The 22098-nt window shown below is 52.7% G+C and overlaps 2 protein-coding genes across 4 annotated transcripts in view; one reads left to right on the plus strand and one right to left on the minus strand.

Annotated features, from left to right (window-relative positions):
• The first annotated feature begins 225 nt into the window (after positions 1 to 225).
• Positions 226 to 21756, plus strand: CCDC167 (coiled-coil domain containing 167). 3 transcript variants are annotated; one of them, XR_009453521.1, is made up of 5 exons: positions 235 to 315; positions 15348 to 15490; positions 15659 to 15711; positions 16980 to 17152; positions 21182 to 21756. XR_009453521.1 is itself a non-coding variant. In XM_059701810.1 (4 exons), exons 1-4 carry the CDS (start codon positions 232 to 234, stop codon positions 17081 to 17083), a joined length of 336 nt encoding a protein of 111 aa, XP_059557793.1. In that variant the 5' UTR covers positions 226 to 231; the 3' UTR covers positions 17084 to 17309. The 3 variants fall into 3 exon arrangements, 2 of the variants coding, with proteins under 2 accessions (XP_059557793.1, XP_059557792.1); XM_059701810.1 differs by lacking the exon at positions 21182 to 21756 and having other exon boundaries at positions 226 to 315; positions 15396 to 15490; positions 16980 to 17309; XM_059701809.1 differs by lacking the exon at positions 21182 to 21756 and having other exon boundaries at positions 16980 to 17309.
• The window catches only part of CMTR1 (cap methyltransferase 1), a 56847-nt gene continuing 53626 nt past the window's right edge, over positions 18878 to 22098 (minus strand). Inside the window, exons 22-24 of the mRNA XM_059701808.1 lie at positions 21641 to 21753; positions 20961 to 21069; positions 18878 to 20256 (exon numbers count right to left, since the gene is read on the minus strand). Of these exons, the coding sequence (XP_059557791.1) occupies positions 20124 to 20256; positions 20961 to 21069; positions 21641 to 21753 (355 nt within the window). The 3' untranslated portion in view covers positions 18878 to 20123. The remainder of the gene's footprint in view (positions 20257 to 20960; positions 21070 to 21640; positions 21754 to 22098) is intronic.

Raw genomic sequence — 22098 nt, forward strand, 5'->3', positions numbered from 1 at the left:
TTGAATGTGGAAGGCCAGGGGCAGCTCTGCCTGCGGAAATTGCCCCCACGCCATCTACCCGCCCCCCGGCCCCAGGCTAAGGCCAAACTAGAGGTTGCCCCGCACAAACATGGCGGCGGCGCGCTGACCACGCCCCTCAACAAGATGGCGCCCGCCCGGAGCCCCACCTCCCGCCGCTTTGGTGGCCAATGAGGGGGGAGCACGAGTGCTTGCGCATGCGTGGTGCTGCGAATGGGCGCGTCCAATGATGACTGGGGGATCCCGGCGAGCAACATGACTAAAAAGAAGCGGGAGAACCTGGGCGTCGCTCTGGAGGTGAGGGGAGGACGCTGGATGAAGCGGGGTGGGCCACGTCCTTCGTTGTCTCTCCCCGCGGCGGGTGGTGGGTCGGCCCGGTGCAGGTTGGAGGAGGGGCCTAGGGAGGCGTGAGGGTAAGGGCGCCGCGAGCTTGGGAGACGCAAGGGTCTTGGGAGGCCGCTGTGGGTACCGGGCGCTGAGGGGCCTGAGGAAGGAACCGGATGCTGGAGAGCCGGGGGGCGGGGGGACAGCAGAGATGGGAGCCGGGGGAGGGGATTCCGGAGGGAAGAGACGCGGAGGTAACCGGGGCCCCGAAGGGGGCGGGACAGAGAATGAGGTCCTGCAGGGAGACCTTCATTGAGTACCCCGAGGGGCGGGCACAGAGGGGGCGCACAGCGGGGTCGAGGCCTGCAGGTGAGGAACCCCTGCAGGTTAGGGAGCCCACACGGTCTCGTGTGTCAGTAGTGGCTTAACTTTGCTGCGATGGGACATTTTCCCTCTGGGGCCTGAAGCCTGTAATGAAACTTGCCTTGGGAACCCGCGGGAACTTGTAGAGGATCCTGGAGTGGCGGTGTCCCCAAATGGCTTACAAATAACTTGCTGCGACCTGGCGGGTCGTTCAGTTGCCGGGAGAGTCCTCTCCTACAACAGAAGGTGTGGGTTCCGTCAGGGCCTGTCATGGGAGGCTCTCTCTCTCTCTCTCTCTCTCTCTCTCTCTCTCTCTCTCTCTCTCATTCTCAAATAAGTTTTTAAAATCCTCAGGTGAGGATTTAAAAAATAAAAATAGATGCATATGGATATAGCAGCAGCTACGTGCTACTTCGTTTGCATCCTCAGTTCATCCTCAGGACAAGCCTGTGAGATTTTTAAAGACGAGGAAATTGAGGGTTCGAGGAGAGCCTAGTTGAAGCGTTGGAGGTGATTTCTCTTCTAGTGCATCTTGTTGCTGATGCGTTACAGTCCCTCAGGTCACCTCCCAGAGGCTACAGTCCCTCAGGTCACCTCCCAGAGGTTACAGTCCCTCAGGTCACCTCCCAGAGGCTACAGTCCCCTCTGGTCACCTCCCAGAGGCTACAGTCCCTCAGGTCACCTCCCAGAGGCTACAGTCCCTCAGGTCACCTCCCACAGGTTACAGTCCCTCAGGTCACCTCCCACAGGTTACAGTCCCTCAGGTCACCTCCCAGAGGCTACAGTCCCTCAGGTCACCTCCCACAGGTTACAGTCCCTCAGGTCACCTCCCAGAGGCTACAGTCCCTCAGGTCACCTCCCAGAGGTTACAGTCCCTCAGGTCACCTCCCACAGGTTACAGTCCCTCAGGTCACCTCCCAGAGGCTACAGTCCCTCAGGTCACCTCCCACAGGTTACAGTCCCTCAGGTCACCTCCCAGAGGCTATAGTCCCCTCTGGTCACCTCCCAGAGGCTACAGTCCCTCAGGTCACCTCCCAGAGGTTACAGTCCCTCAGGTCACCTCCCAGAGGCTACAGTCCCCTCTGGTCACCTCCCAGAGGCTACAGTCCCTCAGGTCACCTCCCAGAGGCTACAGTCCCTCAGGTCACCTCCCAGAGGCTACAGTCCCTCTGGTCACCTCCCAGAGGCTACAGTCCCTCAGGTCACCTCCCAGAGGTTACAGTCCCTCAGGTCACCTCCCAGAGGCTATAGTCCCCTCTGGTCACCTCCCAGAGGCTACAGTCCCTCAGGTCACCTCCCAGAGGTTACAGTCCCTCAGGTCACCTCCCAGAGGCTACAGTCCCTCAGGTCACCTCCCAGAGGTTACAGTCCCTCAGGTCACCTCCCAGAGGCTACAGTCACTCAGGTCACCTCCCAGCGGTTCCATCCTTGATTGGGCACCTTGGGAAGAAACCAGTCGATGTTCCTGTCTCACAGCTATCTCTCTCTCTCTCTCTCTTTCTCAGAATCAATTAAGAAAACATGTTCTCCACTTAAGATTAAAAAACAGAGAGGGTAATAGTGTTCTTGAGCTTCCTATCAGTTCAGTGCTTCTCACAGTTAAGGCTGCATTAAGAATCATTTGTAGAGCTTTTTACGATGGAGGGTTGAATGCTCCCCTGCCTGGAGTAATTCAGTAGGACGTGTGTGTGTGTGTGTGTGTGTGTGTGTTTGTGTTTTGGGGGGTTGGGGAGTGGTATTTTAAACAAATAATTTGATTTTTTCTATTGATAGATTGAGAGAGAGAGAAACATTGATTTGTTGTTCCACTTATTTATACAATCATTGGTTGATTGTTGTGTGTACCCAGACTGGGAGAACCCACAACCTTGGAATATTGGGACGATGCTCTAACTAAATGAGCTACCCAGCCAGGGCCAAGTCAGATGCTTTCAACAAGCTACACACACCATGCTGAAGCAGGAGGTTTTAGTACCACCTCTTGAGAAACATCAGCCTACTTGGTAGAAAAAAAAAGGTTGATGGAAATAGGTATCTCCTTCTGAAAGGGAGTAATAGATGGTCAAATGAGAAGGCACTGTGTAGTGGGACGAGAATAGACTTTATAGTCTGTGTTAGGACATGGTAAGCTGCTGTAACAGGAACCCCCAAGCCAAAGCCGGTTTGGCTCAGTGGATAGAGCGTCGGCCTGCGGACTGAAGGGTCCCAGGTTCGATTCCGGTCAGGGGCATGTACCTGGGTTGCGGGCACATCCCCAGTAGAGGGTGTGCAGGAGGCAACTGATCGATGTTTCTCTCTCATCGATGTTTCTAGCTTTCTATCTCTCTCCCTTCCTCTCTGTAAAAAATCAATAAAATATATTAAAAAAAAAAAAAACAGGAACCCTCAAAATCAGTGGTTTTAAGAACAAGAAAAGTTTTTTTTTTTTCTAACATGCTAAAGCAGGGATGGGCAGACATTGTTTCTAAGGTTTAGATAGTAAATATTTTAGGCTTTGTGGGCCATATGGTCTCTGTTGCAACTACAGTTGATCCTCATTATTCATGGAGTCTGTATTTGTGAATTTGCCTACTTGTTAAAAAGTATTTGTAACCCCCAAATCAATACTTAGAGTGCTTTTGCAGTAAGTCACAGACAAACTCAAAGCAGTAAAAAAGTTGAGCACTGGCTGGTCACGGGTTCAATTTCTGGTCAAGAGCATACACCTGGGTTTTAGGTTCCATCCCCAGCCCCAGTCAGGTCAGGTGCTGAAAGCAACCAATCAATGTGTCTCTCACATCGATGTTTCTCTTCCTCCCTCCCTTCCACTCTCCCATGCTGTTCCTCCCACTCTCTCTAAAAACAGCGGAAAAAGTATCCTCAGGTGAGGATTAACAATAAAAAATTGTGGTCACTGGAGGCCTACAGATCCCACTAAGTTTGAACAAGGTAGTATTCTGCCTTCTTATTTTTAGTTATTTTTCTTTTTTAAAAATATATTTTTATTGATTTCAGAGAGGAAGGGAGAGAGAGATAGAAACATCACTGATGAGAGAGATCCCACACTGGGAATTAAGCCCACAGCCCAGGCATGTGCCCTGATTGGGAATCAAACCATGACCTCCTGGTTCATAGGTCGATGCTCAACCTCTGAACAACACCAGCCAGGCCTTATTTCAGTTCTTATATAGTAAACAAGTGTCCTTTTTTTGGTCTATTTAGTGCCACATTTTTTATAATTCTGTGCTTCTTGCTGGTGATTTTGCTGTTTAAAATGCCCTCAAGTGTAGTGCTGTCTAGTTTTCCAATGTGCAAGAAGGCTTCATGTGCCTTACAGATAACATGTGTGTGTTATTTTGTTCAGGTCTGAGTTACAGTATTATTGACTGTGTGTTCAATGTTAATGAATCAAGAATATATATGACAGTAGGCCTTTTTAAACAGAAATACACACAAAACAAGGTTTTTTATTGATCCATTGATAATAATGATGTGACCAGAGGCTCACAGGGACCTAACCTGGTGCAGTATTTGCTTATTCATTTTTGGTAGCAGCTTTATAGAACATAACTACCACAAATAACATGCATCAACTACACTCAGATAGGCTATCTTAGCACAAAACCAGCCATAGACAGTATATAAATTAATGGGTGTGACTATGTTCCAATAAAACTTTATTTACAGAACAGGTCCACAGGCTATAGTTGGCCAACCCCTGGTGTAGAGTACTAGGACAGTAGTGGTTCCGCTGTATTCCTTCCATCTTGTGTCTCTGCCTTCCCCTAGGTCCTTGTTGTAACCTCATGAATGAAACCAGGCCACACCCACTGGCTGGGAAAGAGAGAATGGAGAAGCACACCCGCTATCTTAAGAGTCCTGGGCCTAAAGTGCCCATTTTCCATTGGCCAAAATGCAAGCTAAGAAGCAAGGCCTCACCTAACTGCAGGGGCAGGCTGGGAAATACATTCATCAGTTAGGAGGCCACATGCCCAACTACAGCCTGATTGCAATGGAAGAAGGAGCTAGTGTGTTTTAGTGCAGCGGTCACCAACCTTTCGGACCTCACGGACCACCAGTGGTCCACAGACCACCGGTTGGTGACCACTATTTTAGTGGACATTCCACAGTCTACACCAGGGGTGGGCAAACTTTTTGACTCGAGGGCCACAATGGGTTCTTAAACTGGACCGGAGGGCCAGAACAAAAGCATGGATGGAGTGTTTGTGTGAACTAATATAAATTCAAAGTAAACATCATTTCATAAAAGGGTACGGTCTTTTTTTTTTTAGTTTTATTGATTTCAAACGGGCCGGATCTGGCCCGCGGGCCCTAGTTTGCCCATGGCTGGTCTACACAGATTGCAACTTACCTCACAGTGTGGTTTTGTGGATTAAATGAGGAAATCTATTTAAAGTGCCTAATAGATGCCTGGCAGTGTTATCCTATATAATAAAAGGCTAATATGCAAATCAACTGAACAGTGGAACAACCGGTTGCTATGATGCGAACTGACCAACAGGTGGCAGACTCTCAATGCAGGAGCTGCCCCCTGGTGGTCAGTGTGCTCCCACAGTGGGGAGCACTACTCAGCCAGAAGCCGGGCTCACAGCTGGCAGGCACAGCAGCGATGATGGGAGCCTCTTCCGCCTTCGTGGCAGTTGGACATCCCCTGAGGGCTCCCGGACTGCGAGAGGGCACAGGCAGGGCTGAGGTTCCCCCCCCCCCAACCCCCCAGTGCATGAATTTCATGCACCAGGCCTCTAGTTATCAATAAGCAGTGTTCTGTATTAGCAGCCTTTGTGGTTCTTGTGGGTGTTTTTTATCATGACTAAGTCAACCCCCTTGTTTGGACTTTAGTTTTCTCATCTGTAACTTCACCAGGGTTTACAGACTCACTATGGTCAAATACAGATGACAGATGTCTTTTGTTTGGCTGACATGGTTTTAAAAATGCTTTGAATTTGGGGCGGGTGTGGGGAGATCTAATACCACCTTATACCAGTTACATTTGCCAATATTTTTTTTTTACCTGTCAATACCAATATACTAGTAGATATTTACATTTGCCATCTTGATCTCTAAGGTTACTTTTTGCTTGGATATGCTAACATTTGAGATCTGTAACTGTGCACCTTAGAAAAAGCGTGGCATCTGACTGTCTCCTCACCTCATTCGTCCATTGCCCCCAGCGGGTCTGAGTATTGAATGTGCACTGATGCTCAGTAGCAGTAGATATTGTCCTCATTAAAAGTTGTGTGCTTAGAGCCAATGAAGTGGTGATTTAATCAGAAATGTTTGTTACTCTGACCAGGGCAATAAAACCCCCACAAGTGAGTGATCTCAGCACCTGCAAACAGTCCCCACTTGTTGTAATGAAGCAATTACTGAGCGGGCAGCACTCACCCCGAGGGCTGGCTCGGGCCAGCTGTATGGGGCAGTCACCTTGCAGGACAACCAAGGCACCTCCTAGCCTCCCCCACTCATGGCTACCCATGAGACCTTTTTATCCAACTCATTTGCCACCTTGTAAGATTTCAGAGTTGGAAAAAACTGGCTATGCGTTTTAACTTCTGAGAGTTCATTCTGAAGAGCAAGAAAGAATTACAGTTCAGATGAGAAATCACCATTCTCTGGTACTGATTTTAATGCTGTGTGGGAGGAGGGGGGAGTTGTATTTCAGTCAAAACTGATAGGCGGGTTCTGGCTGAGGGAAAGGTTGCATTTCAGTATAAAGTGATAGGATTTTGGCTGGTGTCAAACCTGTTTGTTTTTAAACCTCTGGTAGTGATGAGCTGTTACTTGGTCCTTGTGCTTTTCTTTCAAAACTGGACCCTTCAACTTAATGTCTGTAGATGTTTTAGCAGACAGCTGTCTTAACAGATGTGCAGTGTCTTAGTTGACATCTTAAAGGAGATACTTGGTTGGATCTGTTCCCTAATACAAAAACATATCAGTTTGTAAAGCTTTTGGCTACAGGTTACAGAAAACTGACCTCAAGTGACCAAACCAGGACGGGAATGTCCGACCTGAGGGCCGGATGAGGCTCATGAAATCATTTGGTCTGGTCCGGCCAAGGCATTAGGGGTGAGTTAATTAAATGTTTGACCAAATATAGCAGGCTAATTTTTAAGTTGATAATTTTGAATGGCCCACAGATGATATTTATATGTCCAGTGACCCTTGGCCTAAACAAATAGGAGTATACTTCTCCCCCCACCCCCCCAAAACAGAAAATTTGGAGATTGGTGGCATTGGTTCTAAAGCGCAGCTATGCCAGGGCTGGTATTTCTGCTTTCTCTTAACTGTTTCTTCGTAGTCACAAGATAGCTGCCCTAATTCCATTCATCATATCCAACTTCAAATAAGGAAGAAGGAGAAAGGAACTACAACACTCTTTGTGCAAAGCATAAGCCCTCCCCAGTCTCTTAGCAGACTCTGGAACATCTTATTGGCCAGAACTGGGTCAGGACCACTCCTAGCTGCAGTGAGGCTGGTAAACATCTGTTGATCTTTTCTCACTTCTGTAATGGAGTCAAAGAAGGGGGTTGGTAATCGATGCTGTGTTGGCCAACTAATAGTATCTGCTGTAGGGAATAAAAGTTAATGGTAGTCGTTTAGAATTTACTGGAATCCTTATCAGAAAAAAGAGGCCCAGATCAGTGACAATTAAGCTGAGGTGGTAGGTTGAGAGGAGAAAATGGCCTAGTCAGGATGAGCGCCAGAGGAAAGGAGCCTTGACACTTACAATTATCTGTTTCATGTGAGTCCCACTGTAAGCTCCCTGAGGGGAGGAGGGGCAGAAGCATTGAGAGTGGATGAAGGCAGCCTCGGCTCTGGAGCTGACGGAGCCAACCAGTTTTCTGAGACAAGGGCTACAAGCAATAAATATCTACCCAATTGGCTTGAGTGGCTGGAGGAGGCACTTGAACCCTTGTCTCTGATACCTGGGCCTATCTGAGTGGTTTGCTGGTCAGAGGTTAGGAGGCCACAGTGGAGCAGGCAGTTGGGTACTGCCCAGCCAGGGGCTGAAAGGCTGGCAACATGTGGAGACTGTTCAAGGGCCGCTGACCATTAAATGAGCCTCACCTGCTGCCAGGCACAAGCGACAGGTCAGCAGTGAGCAGGTGATTTCTCTCGGCAGCCTGTGTCTGGCTCCGCTCCACTTGACGGGGGGTCAGGAGACTAAAACCTCATTACCTAACACGGCTGGATGTCAGCATGTGTGGAGTGGCTGTTTGCCAGCATCTTAATTAATGAATTCATAAGGCGCGGGGTAGATGCCAGTTCTTGAAAAATGCTTTCAGCCTTTCAGCGATGAAGAAGCTTTTGCTAATTTATCAAAAAATATATTTGGGGAAAGAAGAGAAAACAAACTCCAAACAACGTTCTGGCCAGGGACAGATGAAGGCTTAAGGCAGAGAGTGGCATCTCTCCTGGCAACTGCTCGGCACACGAAGGTCTCGGGGTGTCTCGGGGCTGCGTGGGCTTCAGCAGGGACCCTCGCGTTCCTGACCCAGGGCCAGGGTGACTCTCGAGAGAAACAAGCCCCTGGGCACTCTGCTTCTCCTGAAAATTGTTCATTGATTAAAATTTGGAAAGGTTACCTGTCTTCATTGGCTCAGCCTCGGAGAGGAGCTTCTCACAGGGCCTGATCTTTGGGGAGCCATGGGTGGAGGATTTTCTGCCCCCACAGAGCCCTAGGAGCCTCCTCCACAGAAAAACACCCCTTAAGTAATGCCAGAGTAATCAGCCCTTTGAGGGTTGAAGCCACTCACCGGAAAAACTGAGGCCTGTGTCCCCCATGTGGCTTGGCTGTGTGGCCTGAGGCCCCAGATGGAAAGCCCAGTGCTCTTGCCAGAGACCATCTGGGCAGGTGGTGCGGCTCCCTTGCCGGATATAATAAACACCCGGGGCCTCCGGACTGAAATGGGTGGATCTCCAGAACCCAGTTCCCAGGCTGCGGGGCTGGAGCTGGGACAGCTCACACCACTCAGCTGTGAATTAACTCGTGAAAAGAAAGACTTTGATGCCTACGGGGAAGGAAGGGCACATCAGGCCACTAGCCCACCTTTCCCTTCTCCAAACGGGGTCTGTTTTTTTTGTTTTTAAGTTGAATTTATTGGGGTGACATTGGTTAAGAAAACCATACAGGTTTCAAGTGTACAACTCAGTAAAACATCATCGCACACTGGACGGGGTGGGAGAGGTGGAAGTGGGCACACTGGGTCTGTTTTTGTGGATTTGGGAAGGCGCTTGGGCAGTTACACAGTTTCGGGGAGGGTGCCTGGGGTGCTGCAGCCGGCAGGTGGAGGGTAATTGCCTTCATGAGGGCAGATGCTCGGCTCCCGTCTCAGTGTCTCCCAGCAAATGGATCTCAGTCAGGTTCTTCCCTCACGGAACGTAGCTGTTATGTGGATAGAGACCAGCAAAGCCCTGGACACGTTTACTCAGAATATCTGTGGAGGCCAGATCGCAAGCTTGGGTGGACTTGGACCAGGACCTGGAATGGTTTCCACAGAGCCCTTCTTTGTCATGAATGTTTTCACGAGGGGTTTTAAAGGAGCATGAGTTCTGGAGCAGAAAAACTCGGATTCCTGACCCCACTTCTGCCACTTCCCAATCACATAACCTTGGGCTGGTTGCTTAAAATCTCTGTGCCAGGTGTTAGCTTCTCTCTAAAATGGGGCCAGTCCCTTCCTTGTAGAGTTGATGTTGACCTTGGGTAGCATATATGAAGCTCCCACAAACTGTCTGGCCCAGGGTGTAAGGAGCGGAGGCTGCACCCAGGAGCTAAGAGTGGCTCAGGGCTGGTGGCTCAGGGCTTTCTTGATGTAGGCTGGTAGCTAGCAGCCCGGACTCGGACTGCCTGGCTCTCCGTGGACTGGCTGTGTGAGCCTGGCAGATTCCTTCATCTCCATGGCCTGAGTTTCCTCAGCTGCTAATGTGGATACAAATAACACTGCTCATTCAGGGTTATTGTGAGCATCCCACGAGGGGATCGAGAGGCGCGCAGAAGTGCCTGCACATGGCGCCTGCTGCAGTGGTGCCTCTCCTGGGCTGTGTGGTTTAGTTTGTGTGGACCGTTGGCCTCCATGAGGCAGCTTTGACTCCTTCTGTGCCGTCTAGACACACAAAACTTGGTGATTTGAGTTGGGCTCAGATACCTCAGCACCATGCTTTTTAGTAGATCTTGGTGCCCAGCAAGGACCTGGCCAGGCAGGTGCAGGATGTGCCCTGTAACCACTGCCTGGCTCCTGGGGTGAACTCATTCCCAGCCACTTTTCTCACTCACCGGTTGGGAGCTCCCGAGAGCAAGGCCAGCAAGACCGGAAATGACTGCCTGAACTAGAAAGCAGTGGCCAGTGCCAAGCCCTGAGGGTGCCTCTGCCCTTTCCCAGAAGAAAGCTGGGCCCTAAACAGTGGCAACTTAGGGAGCGGGCAGGGAGCCCCTCCCAGAGTGTCAAGATGATCGAGGGAGCACCAGTTAGCCACCTTCAAGAGGGGAAGCTTCCATAATGGTGCCAGCCTATGGCTCGTTCTTGTCAGCAGAATAAAAGCTGCATGCCAGGCCCTGGTGGCAGCCAGGCCTGGAGCTGGCCCCGTGGGGCCTGACCCGACCAGTGTGCTGGGCAGTTTGTGTGTGAGCTGGCACTCATGTTTCTTGCCCCCAAAAAGGTCTCATCGAGGACTTTAATTCCAGGAGGCTCCATACTCCTGAAAAGATGCCTCACGGGGATTTGAGACAAATTTTACAGTTTCTCTTAACACAGTGGTTTTATGGCATATAGGACCCCAGGGAGACTTCCCTAAAGCTCTGAGAATAAGGTGTTATTCCCCAAGTCAGGTGGCAGAGGGGATTTTGCCTAGCTGCTGGGGATTACTAAACTGTCATCAGAGCGCCTTGGAGCTGCATCTGAAGGAGGGGCCTCGAAGGCCACCGGGAGCGTCCCTGCCCCTGAGGACTGAAAATGAACAGCCCTTTCTTTCCTTGGCATCTGCCAGCAGGAGCAATGGCCGCACTTGGCTGGGGTCATGGCCCATGGTGACCTTGACTGCTGGACTGACTTCAGACCTTAACAGTCTTCTGCAGGAAGCATCCCTGCGTCTGTGGAGGATCCTTGGCCTCATACTTCTCGCTGAGCCTGCCCCTCTGCTCACTCTCAAAGCCACCCGCCAGGCACCCCGTCCTCAGTCTGTGCTTGGATAGGAAGGCAGTGGTTCTGTGGCAGAATTACTCGTGGGCCTTTCCCATACAGTACAGACTTCCTGGATCCTGGCTCCAGGCCTCCTCTAGATGGTCAGCTCCCTCCTCCTTGAGGAATGCTCCTTCCCACTTCCTACCTAAGAGACCTCGTTTCCCCTCAAATTACAGACTTACCCACCAGGACACCCTGCATACTCACCACTGACTGCTTGGTCCTTTAACTGCTTGCATATGAGTTTCCACAACACCTACCGGGCACAGTTTGCGAACTTATAGGGAGCTCACACCACTGCCTTTTTTACTTCCTTGGGTTCCTTTGCAGCCATGCTGCACCCGCTGTCATCTTAGTGACTTAAAGTGTTCATTTTCCTGTATAAAAACGGGCACTTGGTCTTCTGAATATAAACGTAATGTATGGACACTTCTTAATGTTATTGTACATTGGGGGCCCCCCGTGCTGTCTGAATGAGTTCCCTGTCTCAGTCCCCTCCTTGGCTGTAACCACTTTGCCTGTGACAGTCATAGCCAGCATTGCTACCCACCTACAGTGCCAGGAAAATCCCAGCACTGGAGCCAGTCTTGGGCCGCCACACTCCTCCTGCTAATTATCCTGCTATCCAGCATGTGTCGTGGGAGTCTCCATGGCCTCCAGAGTGTAACTCTCCCCACTAGTGTTGGTTGGATCTCTTATGATGGGGCCTCTTTCTGCCTTAGTCCTGGGGCTTCGCATTCCTGCTCCCAGCTTAGCTGGGTGCCAGGACCCATAGAGCCATGGTGTGGGTGAACCGAGGCTCCCCAGAGTGACCAGACCACATGAGTCTGTTTTGCCCTTAGCACTGCTGTAGGCCTGTCATCCCTGGGTTCCACCAGGCCCAGCCTCTACAACCTGGTGCTGGCTCCAGGGCCCCAGCCCAGCTTCTCCCCAGGCCAGTCACGAAGTTCTGAGTATGCATGTCCTGAGCCAGCTGGATGGGCTGGCCTGTGGAGGCCTTGCTGTCCTGATGGCCTACCCTGCAGTCTCCACCCCTGAACTCCACCCTGACTCAGAGGATGGCCATATCCGGCCAGAGGGGTTCCTCTCCCCACTGCTACTGGCCAGTGGCCAGGGCAGATTTGTCCATCAGCCCCACACACATCCAGCTCCTTCTCTTACTCTTGCCACAAATTAACTTTTCTTTTTATTCCCCAAAGATTCAGTGAAAACTTCTCTGATGATAATGGTAGCAAATACTTGCTGAACTACTATGTGCGTTGAGTACTGTTCAAGCACCTTACATGTATTGCCTCACATCGTCCTCACATCCTTGGGAATATGAAACATGATCTTTGTTCTACAAAGATAGGATTAAGGAATATGGCATGTGAGTGACAAGCTGAGGCACCTGGGTGCAGGCCCCACTCCATGTGACCACACTTTTCAGGAGCCACAATTTCAGGTTTCTAGGCACTTGGGCTTCCAACTGCTTGCCCAGCTTTGACTCTTATGTTTCTAGAATCTTCTTGCCATTTGTCTCCTTATTCTGGTCCTAACCCGTGTCTTCTCTCCTGAGCCTTGCTATATCTTCTCTGTTGCCTTCAGCCTGCCGGCAGAGTGAAAGCTAAGGACTGCAGATTTGCAGGGACTCTGCAAAGAGCATAATCCAGGTGCGTGGCATTGAGAGTTGACTGAAAATCTAACTAGGGTCTTCTTTAAGGCCCACTTTCTGAGTCTTCTCCCCCATTCCTGGGCCCATCTTGTCAGCTCTACTCTATAGCCACCATTCCTGACCCCAGTCACAACTAAATTATGCATCCTGACCCTCCCTCCCAGCCTTCCCTGCAGCCAGAGGTCACGTGGAATCTCTGCACCCATTATTACAGCTGCTCGAGAGCCAGCTTCTGCTTCAGCAAGTGCTGCAGGGGTTTGCCAGCAGAGTCACCTTCTGCGGATGGGTTAGCGGCCTTCTAAGAGCCAGCCAGCTGCCTGACAGCCTCAGCCTCCCCCCACTCAGCCCACATCCAGCAGCTGGGTTACAAAGAAGGGGAACTTGCTATTTAGAAGGGAGTCTAGAAAGAGCTGTCAGCAGGACATAAATATTCATAGAGGGAGGTTAGAACTTGAGTCCCTAAAACCTTGATTTGTGTTAGTCTGTTTAAGCCTCATTAAAAAGTAGTAAATGAAAGTGGGGATATTCAGTGGAACTGCAGAGAAATTGGGCTTTTTCAGATAAAGGCCTCCGACTGCCAGCTCCACAGGCCCTGCCCGGAGCACAGCGGCAGATTGGCTTGGCCACTTGCAGCTTGCCAACCTCAATTTAAAGATTTTGCTTAGCATGAGTTCCTGGCCTTGCTCCGGGCCAGTTAGTACTTGTTTGGATACCTGATAGCCTTCTAGAAGTGTTTAGGGATGGAAATCCCCAAACTTTTCCTTCCCAGAATGACATGCAAACCACCGCCTGGCCCAAGGGGTGGCAGGGAGAAATCTAACCAAGGGCTAATACTGCACTAGGTGATCCACAAAGGCCATATCTATGTGCATGACAGTTGCTTCTCCTAACTTCTCCCAGCTTCTTTGGGCACAAGTGGAGGCTTTCAGTGACCATTGCTACATGAGGCCTAAATCCAGCCCAGCCCAACCCTACTCCATGGCTACAAAGACTGCAGTGGGCCAGGCCTGTGGTCTCAAAGGAGACAAATGGCCAACATGCTTCTAGGACAGGAGCTACAGTCAGCCCTAGGGGCCAAGCAGGCACATATATGACTGCAATGGGTCCATCTGGGCCAGACTTGAACCCCAAACTCCAAGTTTACACCCTCTGCCCTCGGGGCTCCCAGAATTTGGGAAGATGAGGTTTGTACACACGAAGTTGGAATGACAGTACATGCTCAGCCTCATGAGAGGACTATTTGCTGGGGGCAGGAGGCAGTACCCCTCCAGCAGAGGCCTCATGGAGGAGGTAGAGCTTCAGGAATTAAGCTTTGTGTAGGACCCAGCATGGAATTTGGTGTTCTGATTGAGGTTTCTACACCATGGAATGGAAACAGCGGATCTCAGGGTGCTGAGGGGCTGGGCTCTGTGTGTTGGGGGTGCTGCTATCAAGACCAGGCCTCCAGCTCTGGTTCCACTGACCATCGGCATCAGCCGTGGCTGTTCCTGGAGCCTGGCTCCCCAGAGCTCATCTCCCGACAGCGCCTATTCTAGGATGGCCTTTGGCCTTCCCAGGCACAGGCCCTGTCTCCTGGTTGGGGCTGTTTCCCAGGACAACCGTCCCTTTGGTGCCCATTAGCAGAGAAATGACACAATTAACCAGGCAATTAACTCAGCCCGATGCAGTCGCTCCCTCCCACAGGACCCTGTTTCCGGAGGCAGAGTTGGCAGCAGGCTGGGCTGCAGGAAAGGGGATAGATGGTGCATCGTCTGTGCCAGGCACTGGGATGAGGGAAATGGCTGGCCCAGGATGGGTGCTGGCCAGGGAGAGGGGCAGAAGGCCTAGGGACTTAAGTGCAACTCTGACACTGGCCTGACCACAGGCCTGGGACTTGGATTCGTACTTGTGATCATTGGTCCCGCCTCTTCAGGGGCCACTCCAAAAGGGACTGGAGCCGGGAACTGACTAAGACCGCTAAGAGGGGAGGAGTGTTTCGCTCTGACTCCTCAGAGAATTCTGTTTGGGGGCCCTTTCTCCCATTCGTGAAATAGAGGTCATAGTTGCTATCCTTCCCAGGGACGTGGTGAGAATGAGTTAAGTCAGATGGAAAATTGAGCATTACCGGGCCCTCTGAACCTTCCCATCTAGGCTCCTGTCAGCAGGGCATTGGTTCAAGAAGAGCAAGCAGGTCCCAGGCCCAGAGAGGTGGCCACTGAGACAGACATCTGGGGACAGATGGACACAGATGAGCTTTCAAGGCCAAATGCATACCAGGACCCAGGGTTTATTTTATCAAGTGTACATCTCTGAAATTATAACCAAAACAAATAGGAAAACTGATAACTTTGGCAACCAACCTTTCAGAAGCAATGTTGCCCCACAGGTTACAGCTACCTTGATGATGGGCAATACTTTGCCTCAAGAACCCAATCAGAAAGAAATAGAAGTTTTTGAGCTGCATTTTTTTACACTCAATACTTTGTATTGGTTCTCATGGTAAAATACATATTCTTACAACTTAGACTAGCTGAACATCAGTGGGAAAATACCTTTGGTTCTGCCCCTCGGTTTCTACCACCCACCCCTCACGTGCGTGGGGTGCTTTGGAGAGGCCGAGCCTTCCCAGAGCATCTCGTTTCATCCCAGGATACCCTTGCGTGGCTGGCGTCTGCCATGTTCAGGGCGGCTGTGAGGCCCTGAGCAACACCCCCGGCCAGTTCCAGTGGGGCTCAGGCTGTACCACATGGAGGCCGAGGACAGCATAATAGAAATGTTAGGGATGACAGGGCTCCCTCCTCCCCATCCCAGAACCCTGCCTATTTTGGAAGTTGGAAGGCTCTGCTGCCCTCTCCAGCGGCTGGTGTGCTGTGTTTCAGATCGATGGGCTGGAGGAGAAGCTGTTGCAATGTCGGAGGGACCTGGAGGCGGTGAACTCCAGGCTCTATGGGGCGGAGCTGAGCCCAGAGGCCAGGTAATGCTCCTGCCCCACCTCCCGCCCTTCTTCAGCCCCTCATAGCTAACCGGGGCCCCCCGACCTGCCACAGACACCTTGGCCCTTGTCCAACTTGCCCTGGAATGCCAGCTGCCCCTTGGGTGGGAAGGAAAAGGCTTGAGCCACAAAACTCCTTCCCCCTCACAGGAAGTCTCTGGAGAAGGAGAAAAACAGCCTGATGAACAAAGCCTCCAACTATGGTAAGAAAGTCCCCTTTCGTTACCAGCCCCACCCTCCAGTCCCAGGGTCAGGAGGGACAGACAGCCCAGGGAGCCCATGAGGTGACAGGGATCCAGGGGGCTCTGCCCCCAGGAGGCTATAAGAACCCACTATCAGCCCAGCAGCCTGGAAGAAGAGCAGGTCTGTTCCTATGTTCCAAGGGAGATAGAGAGGCCTGTGGGTCTGTTCTTCCTGGGACGAAGGGGTATGACAGTAGCCAGGCCCAGAAAAGATTCTCACATCCACCCAGACTTGGGAGGGCTGTTTTCCCTGTCCCCCGGCCCCCCACCCCACCCCCAGGAAAACCCTGTGATGGGAGTCAGGGCCTTGGGGACCTTGAAGGAGGATGAACTTGGGTGCCCTGAAGGGCTACTGGAGTGGAGCAATGCTGCCACCTTCTGGGTGCTGAGGGCACAGCTGGGTAGAACCCTGGCAGGGCACTGAGCTAGAGGGAGGGCAGCTGCTGGGCCCACCACCACCCCTTCCGCCCTCCTGCCCCTGCCTGCTGATCCGCAGAGGCTCATCCAACTTATCTGTTCTGTTCTCCCTGAGGGGCCAAACCTGGCCTAGAACCAGCTCAGAACAGTACACATGGCAGGGAACCTTCCAAAGGGACCGATTTTGAAGAAACACTCAGTGTGTGCAGTGCATGTGCACACACCCCTGCCTGAGCCTGGGCTCAGTCTGGCCTGCCCAGAGCTGGTCTGCAGGATCTCCCTGCTCCCTCTCACAGGCAGAGGCGGGACATCAGTGCCCCCCACCCTAGCAATTTTCACACAAAATCACAGCATCCCCACTGAGACGGTGTGGCTGCAGAGGACTGGCTTCTACCTCACAGCACAAACTGCCTCCTCTTAGTGTCCCTCATTTGTTGGCTGGGCGTCCAGCAGAGGGCACGGAGCCTACCCAGTGACAAGTGGAGGGACTCACCTGGTGGCGCCATGCCACCACATAGCTTGGCTTTCACATGTGGCCTTTTGGTGACCCCTCACACATTCCATCCTCAACTTCAACTGCATTTGAAGAGAAATGGTTGAGGAGCATTGTGTTGGGGCTTTTGGAGGCTGGGTGGGATTTGTAGCCAAAAGGCTGTGAGGATCAAGGACAGAGTCCTTTCCATGGATAAGGAAGTGGCCGGCAGGGAAGAGCTCGGCCCTCAGCAGTGTGTGTACCCACTTGTGGGAGAGGCAGAGGCAGCGGAGAATAGCAGATGGGCCTAAACGACCTGTCCAACACCATTTCCTCCCAGAGAAGGAGCTCAAGTTGCTTCGGCAGGAGAACCGGAAGAACATGCTGCTCTCCGTGGCCATCTTCATCCTCCTGAGCCTCATCTACGCCTACTGGCCTATGTGAGCCTGCGGTTTCTCCAGTCAACAGCCCAGTCACAGCCAAGCAGGCCCTTGAGGGCTCAAGAGGACCAAGGTACAAGGGCATTTCTACCCCACCAGACACTGAGCAGGGCTTCCTGCTGGCTCAGCCCCTCCTGCCTCCGCTCCTGGTCTCCAGGACTGTGCAGGCTCCTCCCTTAGCCCAAGGGAGAGGCAATAAAGAACACCCAGGCGGCTGTGTGCTGAGTAAATGTCACGTCTGACTGCGGCTGGGGGGGGCGGGGGAAGGGGGCGGCGGCACTCAGGAACCAAGAAGAAGAGATGTTCAAGGGAAAGCTCTTGGCTTAGAACTCAGAAGGGGGGTTGTGAATGTGAGCCCTCAACTTAAGTAGGGAATAGACAGCGGGAAGCACTCCCCAAGCCTGAACTACACTGAGAGCCATTTCCAGGGCTTGGGCATCGTGCCACGTGCCCACCACCCCCACCAAACACGTCATGCCCTGCCTGCACCTACGGCAGGAAAAGGGTAGCCTGTGCAGGAAAAGGGTAGCCTGTGCAGCGAAGGGCAACTGGGGACTTGAAGTGGTCGCTTGGCAGTCCTACGGAGGCAAGGAGTTAATCCGTCTTGAAGAGGCAGCCAGGCTGGCGAGGTCTGGCGGAGTGAGTGGGCTACAAGAGCCATGGTAATGACCAGACTGACTTATGGTGACAGTGGGCAGTAAATCAGGCGGGGTCTGCTGGGAGAAGCGGTAGAGGTGGGGCTGAAAGGATGGGGAGGCAGGAGCCGCCAACACAGACATCACACGCTGCCTCTGAGCACATCCCCCAACCCTAGTCCCAGTACAGGGCCCAGGATGCCGTGTGGGAGGCTGGAGCAAGGCAGACAGAACAGGGCAACCAAAAGGGTGAAGGGCTTAGGAGCTGAGATCGCCTCAATTAGGTAAGTAAAACATGGAAAGGAGCTGCCCTGGGAGCTCAGGAAAGGACCATGAGGCTAGGGAGAAGGAGCCAGGTAAAGTGCAGGCAGGCTCTAGAGCAGCGGTTCTCAACCTGTGGGTCGCGACCCCTTTGGCGGTCGAACAACCCTTTCACAGGGGTCGCCTAAAACCATCGTCGCCTAAGACCATCCTGCATATCAGATATTTACATTACGATTCATAACAGGAACATTATAGTTATGAAGTAGCAACAAAAATTATAGTTGGGTCACAACATGAGGAACTGTATTTAAAGAGCCAGAAGGTTGAGAACCACTGGTCTAGAGGAAACCAGCAGTGATGGGACTGGGGAAGAAACTAGCCTGGCCCGGAGTGGGAGGTGCCCTCAGCACCTGCGTGTCTCCCACCCCAAGCACAGCCCCCAGTGCAGGCACATGAAGGAGGGATGCTGGCTGGGGGTTGGCACAATCATCTCTCCCTCCCTTCTTCCTCTGGTCTAGTGGTACTAATTGGTCTGACACCTCTGTTATTTTAGTCACAGACTGATCCTGGATTGTCACAGTATCACCAGAGTGAGCTGTGTGATTTATGTAAGGGGGAAAGTGCCTCCCTACCCTGCTGGGCTGTAGGTTCATTCATCCTCCCATCCTGGCTTCTAACAGAAGCTGCATAATTTGCCGACTTCCTTGGGCCCCTCTCTGGCAGCAAGTAGCAGCTCTGAGAGCCCTGAGCTTGGACAAGGCTCCGATTAAACAAACCCTCTCTTCTTCCAGCACAACTTCCTCCCCTTCACCTTCAGCCCAAGCTGTTTTATCTAAGCCAGTCCCAGACCAAACACGGAGGGCAACCCGCAGCAGCCCCAGCACAGAGCCACACAGGCATTAAAAATATGTTTATCTTTAATGATCCAAGATTTTGCAAGACACACATATACCCAGAACTGGGTGGAAATACAACATTTTAGCAGTGCTGCTGCCAACCTGGGGGTCGGGGAAGGGGGGGGGGGAGCACGAGAGCTGGGTACTGGCTGGAGACACGCCCTCACCGCAGGGTGGAGCCAATTCCAACCTGACAGGGAGCCTCAGTGCCCTATCTCCATGGAAACCAGTCTAGCACTGGGAGGGGGCCCTCGGGAGCCCGTATGAACGTCTCTGGCGGGTATTTCCCATTAAAAACAACCACCAGTGCCATCCCTACCCAAAGCTACTGCCCAGCTTCCCCCCTTCCCCCTCAGCCAACACCACAGAATGGCAAAAGTGACTGTACCCCCTACGGGTAAGAAGGGAAGGGCAGCAAGGTGGCTGAGGCAAATGAAGTACCCTCTGTTGCAGTGGGCCACTGCTGCTGGGGCACAGAAAAAGGCAGGGCTTCGAGGGTGCTTCCTCCCCTTCTAGAGCTGCCCAAGATTTGGGTCAAAAGGGGATGGGGCCCAGGAAGGCTCTACCACCCCAGGAGGCAGTCACATCCACTACCAGACAGTGCGACCTGCATCCTGGTGTGGTGTCCCGGCCTGCGGGACTGTCAGAGGTCTAGGCTGAGAGCTCCAGGGAAGACCAAGACAGTGGGGGGACAAGACAAGAAAATCTTCTCCAACTTGGCATCAAAACAGCAAGTTCAGAGAAACACAACCTTGATTTGTACAGCAGGTGCTCCTGGCCAGCCCCCGACAGTGGCCTCACCCACTAAGGGTTGGCCCAGTAAAAAGTTGGGCAAAGCTGGGGCATGGCCACCCTCAGGGCAGTCACAGAACTCAGAAAAGTGAGTCTACAGGACACAGGAGAGAACAGCAGAGCCAAAGCCCTGCTGCTCTGACACGTCCTCCGCAGCCCCACGTGCCCTGGGCCCTGACCGCACACCACGTAGGAGCAGTGTCTTTCAGGCTGAGTCCTCGCAGGGGAGACAGTTCCCAGACAGGTCTCCGGGGAGGAAAGTCTGAAAGGTGTCCCAGAAGGAACATGTGAGTGTCCTCTGATGGCCCCCGACTGAGCTCTTCAGGGGAGATGGAGAGGAGACCATCCACCCCTCATGGCCAGGCTGTGCTCCCCTGTCCCTTTCGAGAGGGGCCCAGGTAGAGCACCCTAACTCTGAACAGCAGGGCGGTCAGTAGGAGTGGGCGTCCCCGGGCCCTCAGGCGCTGTGCGTCTGGATGAAGGAGAGGACATCCTCCTTGGATAGCTTGTCCGGGTCCTGGGGCTTCTGGGAGTCATGTACACGGATGCCATCCCCCCACTCCCAGAAGAGCCGGCCATAGTAGCAGATGCTGGGAAGGAAAGAAATCAGAGGGCTGTAGCCAGAGAGCAGGACCAAGAGATTACCACCCACCCCTGGCAACTGGTTTAGGGGATGAACTTAAGTGGGGAGGTCCCCACCCAGGACCCCAATCATCACAGCAGGTCCTGGCATCACTATTAACAATGCCACTTGAGGGTCTTCCTTCTGGCAGCCAAAACCCCAGAAGGCTCCCGCTCACTTCCTAGGAAACCACATTTTCCCAATAAAGAGCTGCTGCTGCTGTTGGCATCCATCGGAATGGCTGCTTAAACCTACAATCAACAACCTGGCAAATGGACACTGGGTCCTGACAAGGACAGTTGGGACCCGGAGTTACGAGAGGCAGGGCTGTGGGCACTCAGTGTGTTCGCACCACCAGGACAGTGTCAGCAAGTCAGGGAAGCAGTAGCTGCTCCATGGGGCAGGTGCCCTAAGTGGGATCCTTCCCGGAACCCAGGACCCCCAACCATCCAGCAGGTCCTGGCATCCCTCTCCTCTCTCTGAGCTTACTGCCCAAGCCCAGCCATGCCCTGGAGAGGCCGCCCTCCACACCCCTGTAGAGAGGAGTCTGGCCCTTGCTCAGAGGAGCCCCTGCATTGGCAGCAGTTGGTCCTAGAACCTGGGCTGTGCCCCAAAGGACTGGCTAGCATCCTGGCAGCAGTGCGGGGGACTGCTGAGGGGCAGGCTACTTACTGAAATGGGGCAATGGCGTCTGCAGGGAGCTCAAAGGTAGAGCTCTTGGTTTTCTTGTTGTAGAAGAACTTCCTCTTAAAGCTTTTGCTGAATGCCATTGTCCATGGCTCTGAGGAGAAGAAGAGGAGCCCAGGAAGGACACAGTAACCAAGGGGAACAGGGCAGCCAATGCAGGGTGTGCCCTCCTTCACTCCGTTCTTCCTTCCCTCCCCAAAGTGCAGGCAGAGACCAGCCTGTGAGGACGCAGCCCTCGTCTCCAGCCTAAAGAGGCTCCAGAGGACGACTAAGAGACTTAACCAGCCCACCCAGGCCTGCTAATCTGCACCAGGGCAACATCTGTGGGACCCCAGCAGAGGGCCCTGAAGAAGGGGGTTCTACAGGGCATGCAAATGGCTAAGCCGGACTTTCTGGATCTGCCAGAACACCCCCTTCCTGCCATGAGGACACATGCATATACGAGTTGGGCTCCTCTCTTCCCAGCCCGAACCTAACCCCAGGACCCACCACAGAACAGAAGAGGCTCAAGGCACACAATCCCCCGCCCGCCCCCATGTACCTCAAAGAAATGCCAGCCTGGCCGCTACCCACATTCATAGGGAACCCCTAGCTCTGGCATAGGCAGGACCTGGGCCAATCACCCTGAGGGAGGCGGGGACAGAAAACAGTCGCTCATCACCCACCGTTCACTGTCCTGACGATGTAGAGACCAGTGGGCACAAAGTGCCTGTCGTCCCGCCCTGTGTAGCTGAGCTTTGGGGTGCCGCTGGAGCCCTTGATGATCTTCATCTCCAACCTGGTTCCCAAGCAGGCATGCGGGCAGGAAATGGAGTGTGTGCATGAGAGAGAGGAAGCCCTAGCCATAGTTTCTTGCTATCATCAAAATCACACCAACCACAATAGTTTATCTTAGTTCAACTAGGAAACTGAGGCAGAGGCAGAGACATGAGTGAGTTGCTCCAAGCCACACAAGTGAGTCCAGTGCTGGGTTCGGAGCTCAGGCTTAGGCGCTGGACTCCCAACTAAGCAAAGGCAGGTGGGAAGGGACAGATGCCCCCGACAGATTGCTGTTGCTGGAGTTTCAGGGTGGAAGGATAAGATCTGACACCACGGTTGCCACTGGTCTACTGACTACCACCCA

The sequence above is a fragment of the Myotis daubentonii genome, chromosome 6 (assembly GCF_963259705.1).
Source record: "Myotis daubentonii chromosome 6, mMyoDau2.1, whole genome shotgun sequence".
NCBI classification, from domain to species: Eukaryota; Metazoa; Chordata; class Mammalia; order Chiroptera; family Vespertilionidae; genus Myotis; species Myotis daubentonii.

Bases quoted from the DNA above. Each gene is read 5' to 3' on its own strand.
- CCDC167 (XM_059701809.1), top strand. From the start codon at position 274: ATGACTAAAAAGAAGCGGGAGAACCTGGGCGTCGCTCTGGAG. The intron at 316-15,347 runs GTGAGGGGAGGA...CTATTTTGGAAG, and splicing joins ACCTGGGCGTCGCTCTGGAG to TTGGAAGGCTCTGCTGCCCT. The intron at 15,491-15,658 runs GTAATGCTCCTG...TCCCCCTCACAG, and splicing joins GAGCTGAGCCCAGAGGCCAG to GAAGTCTCTGGAGAAGGAGA.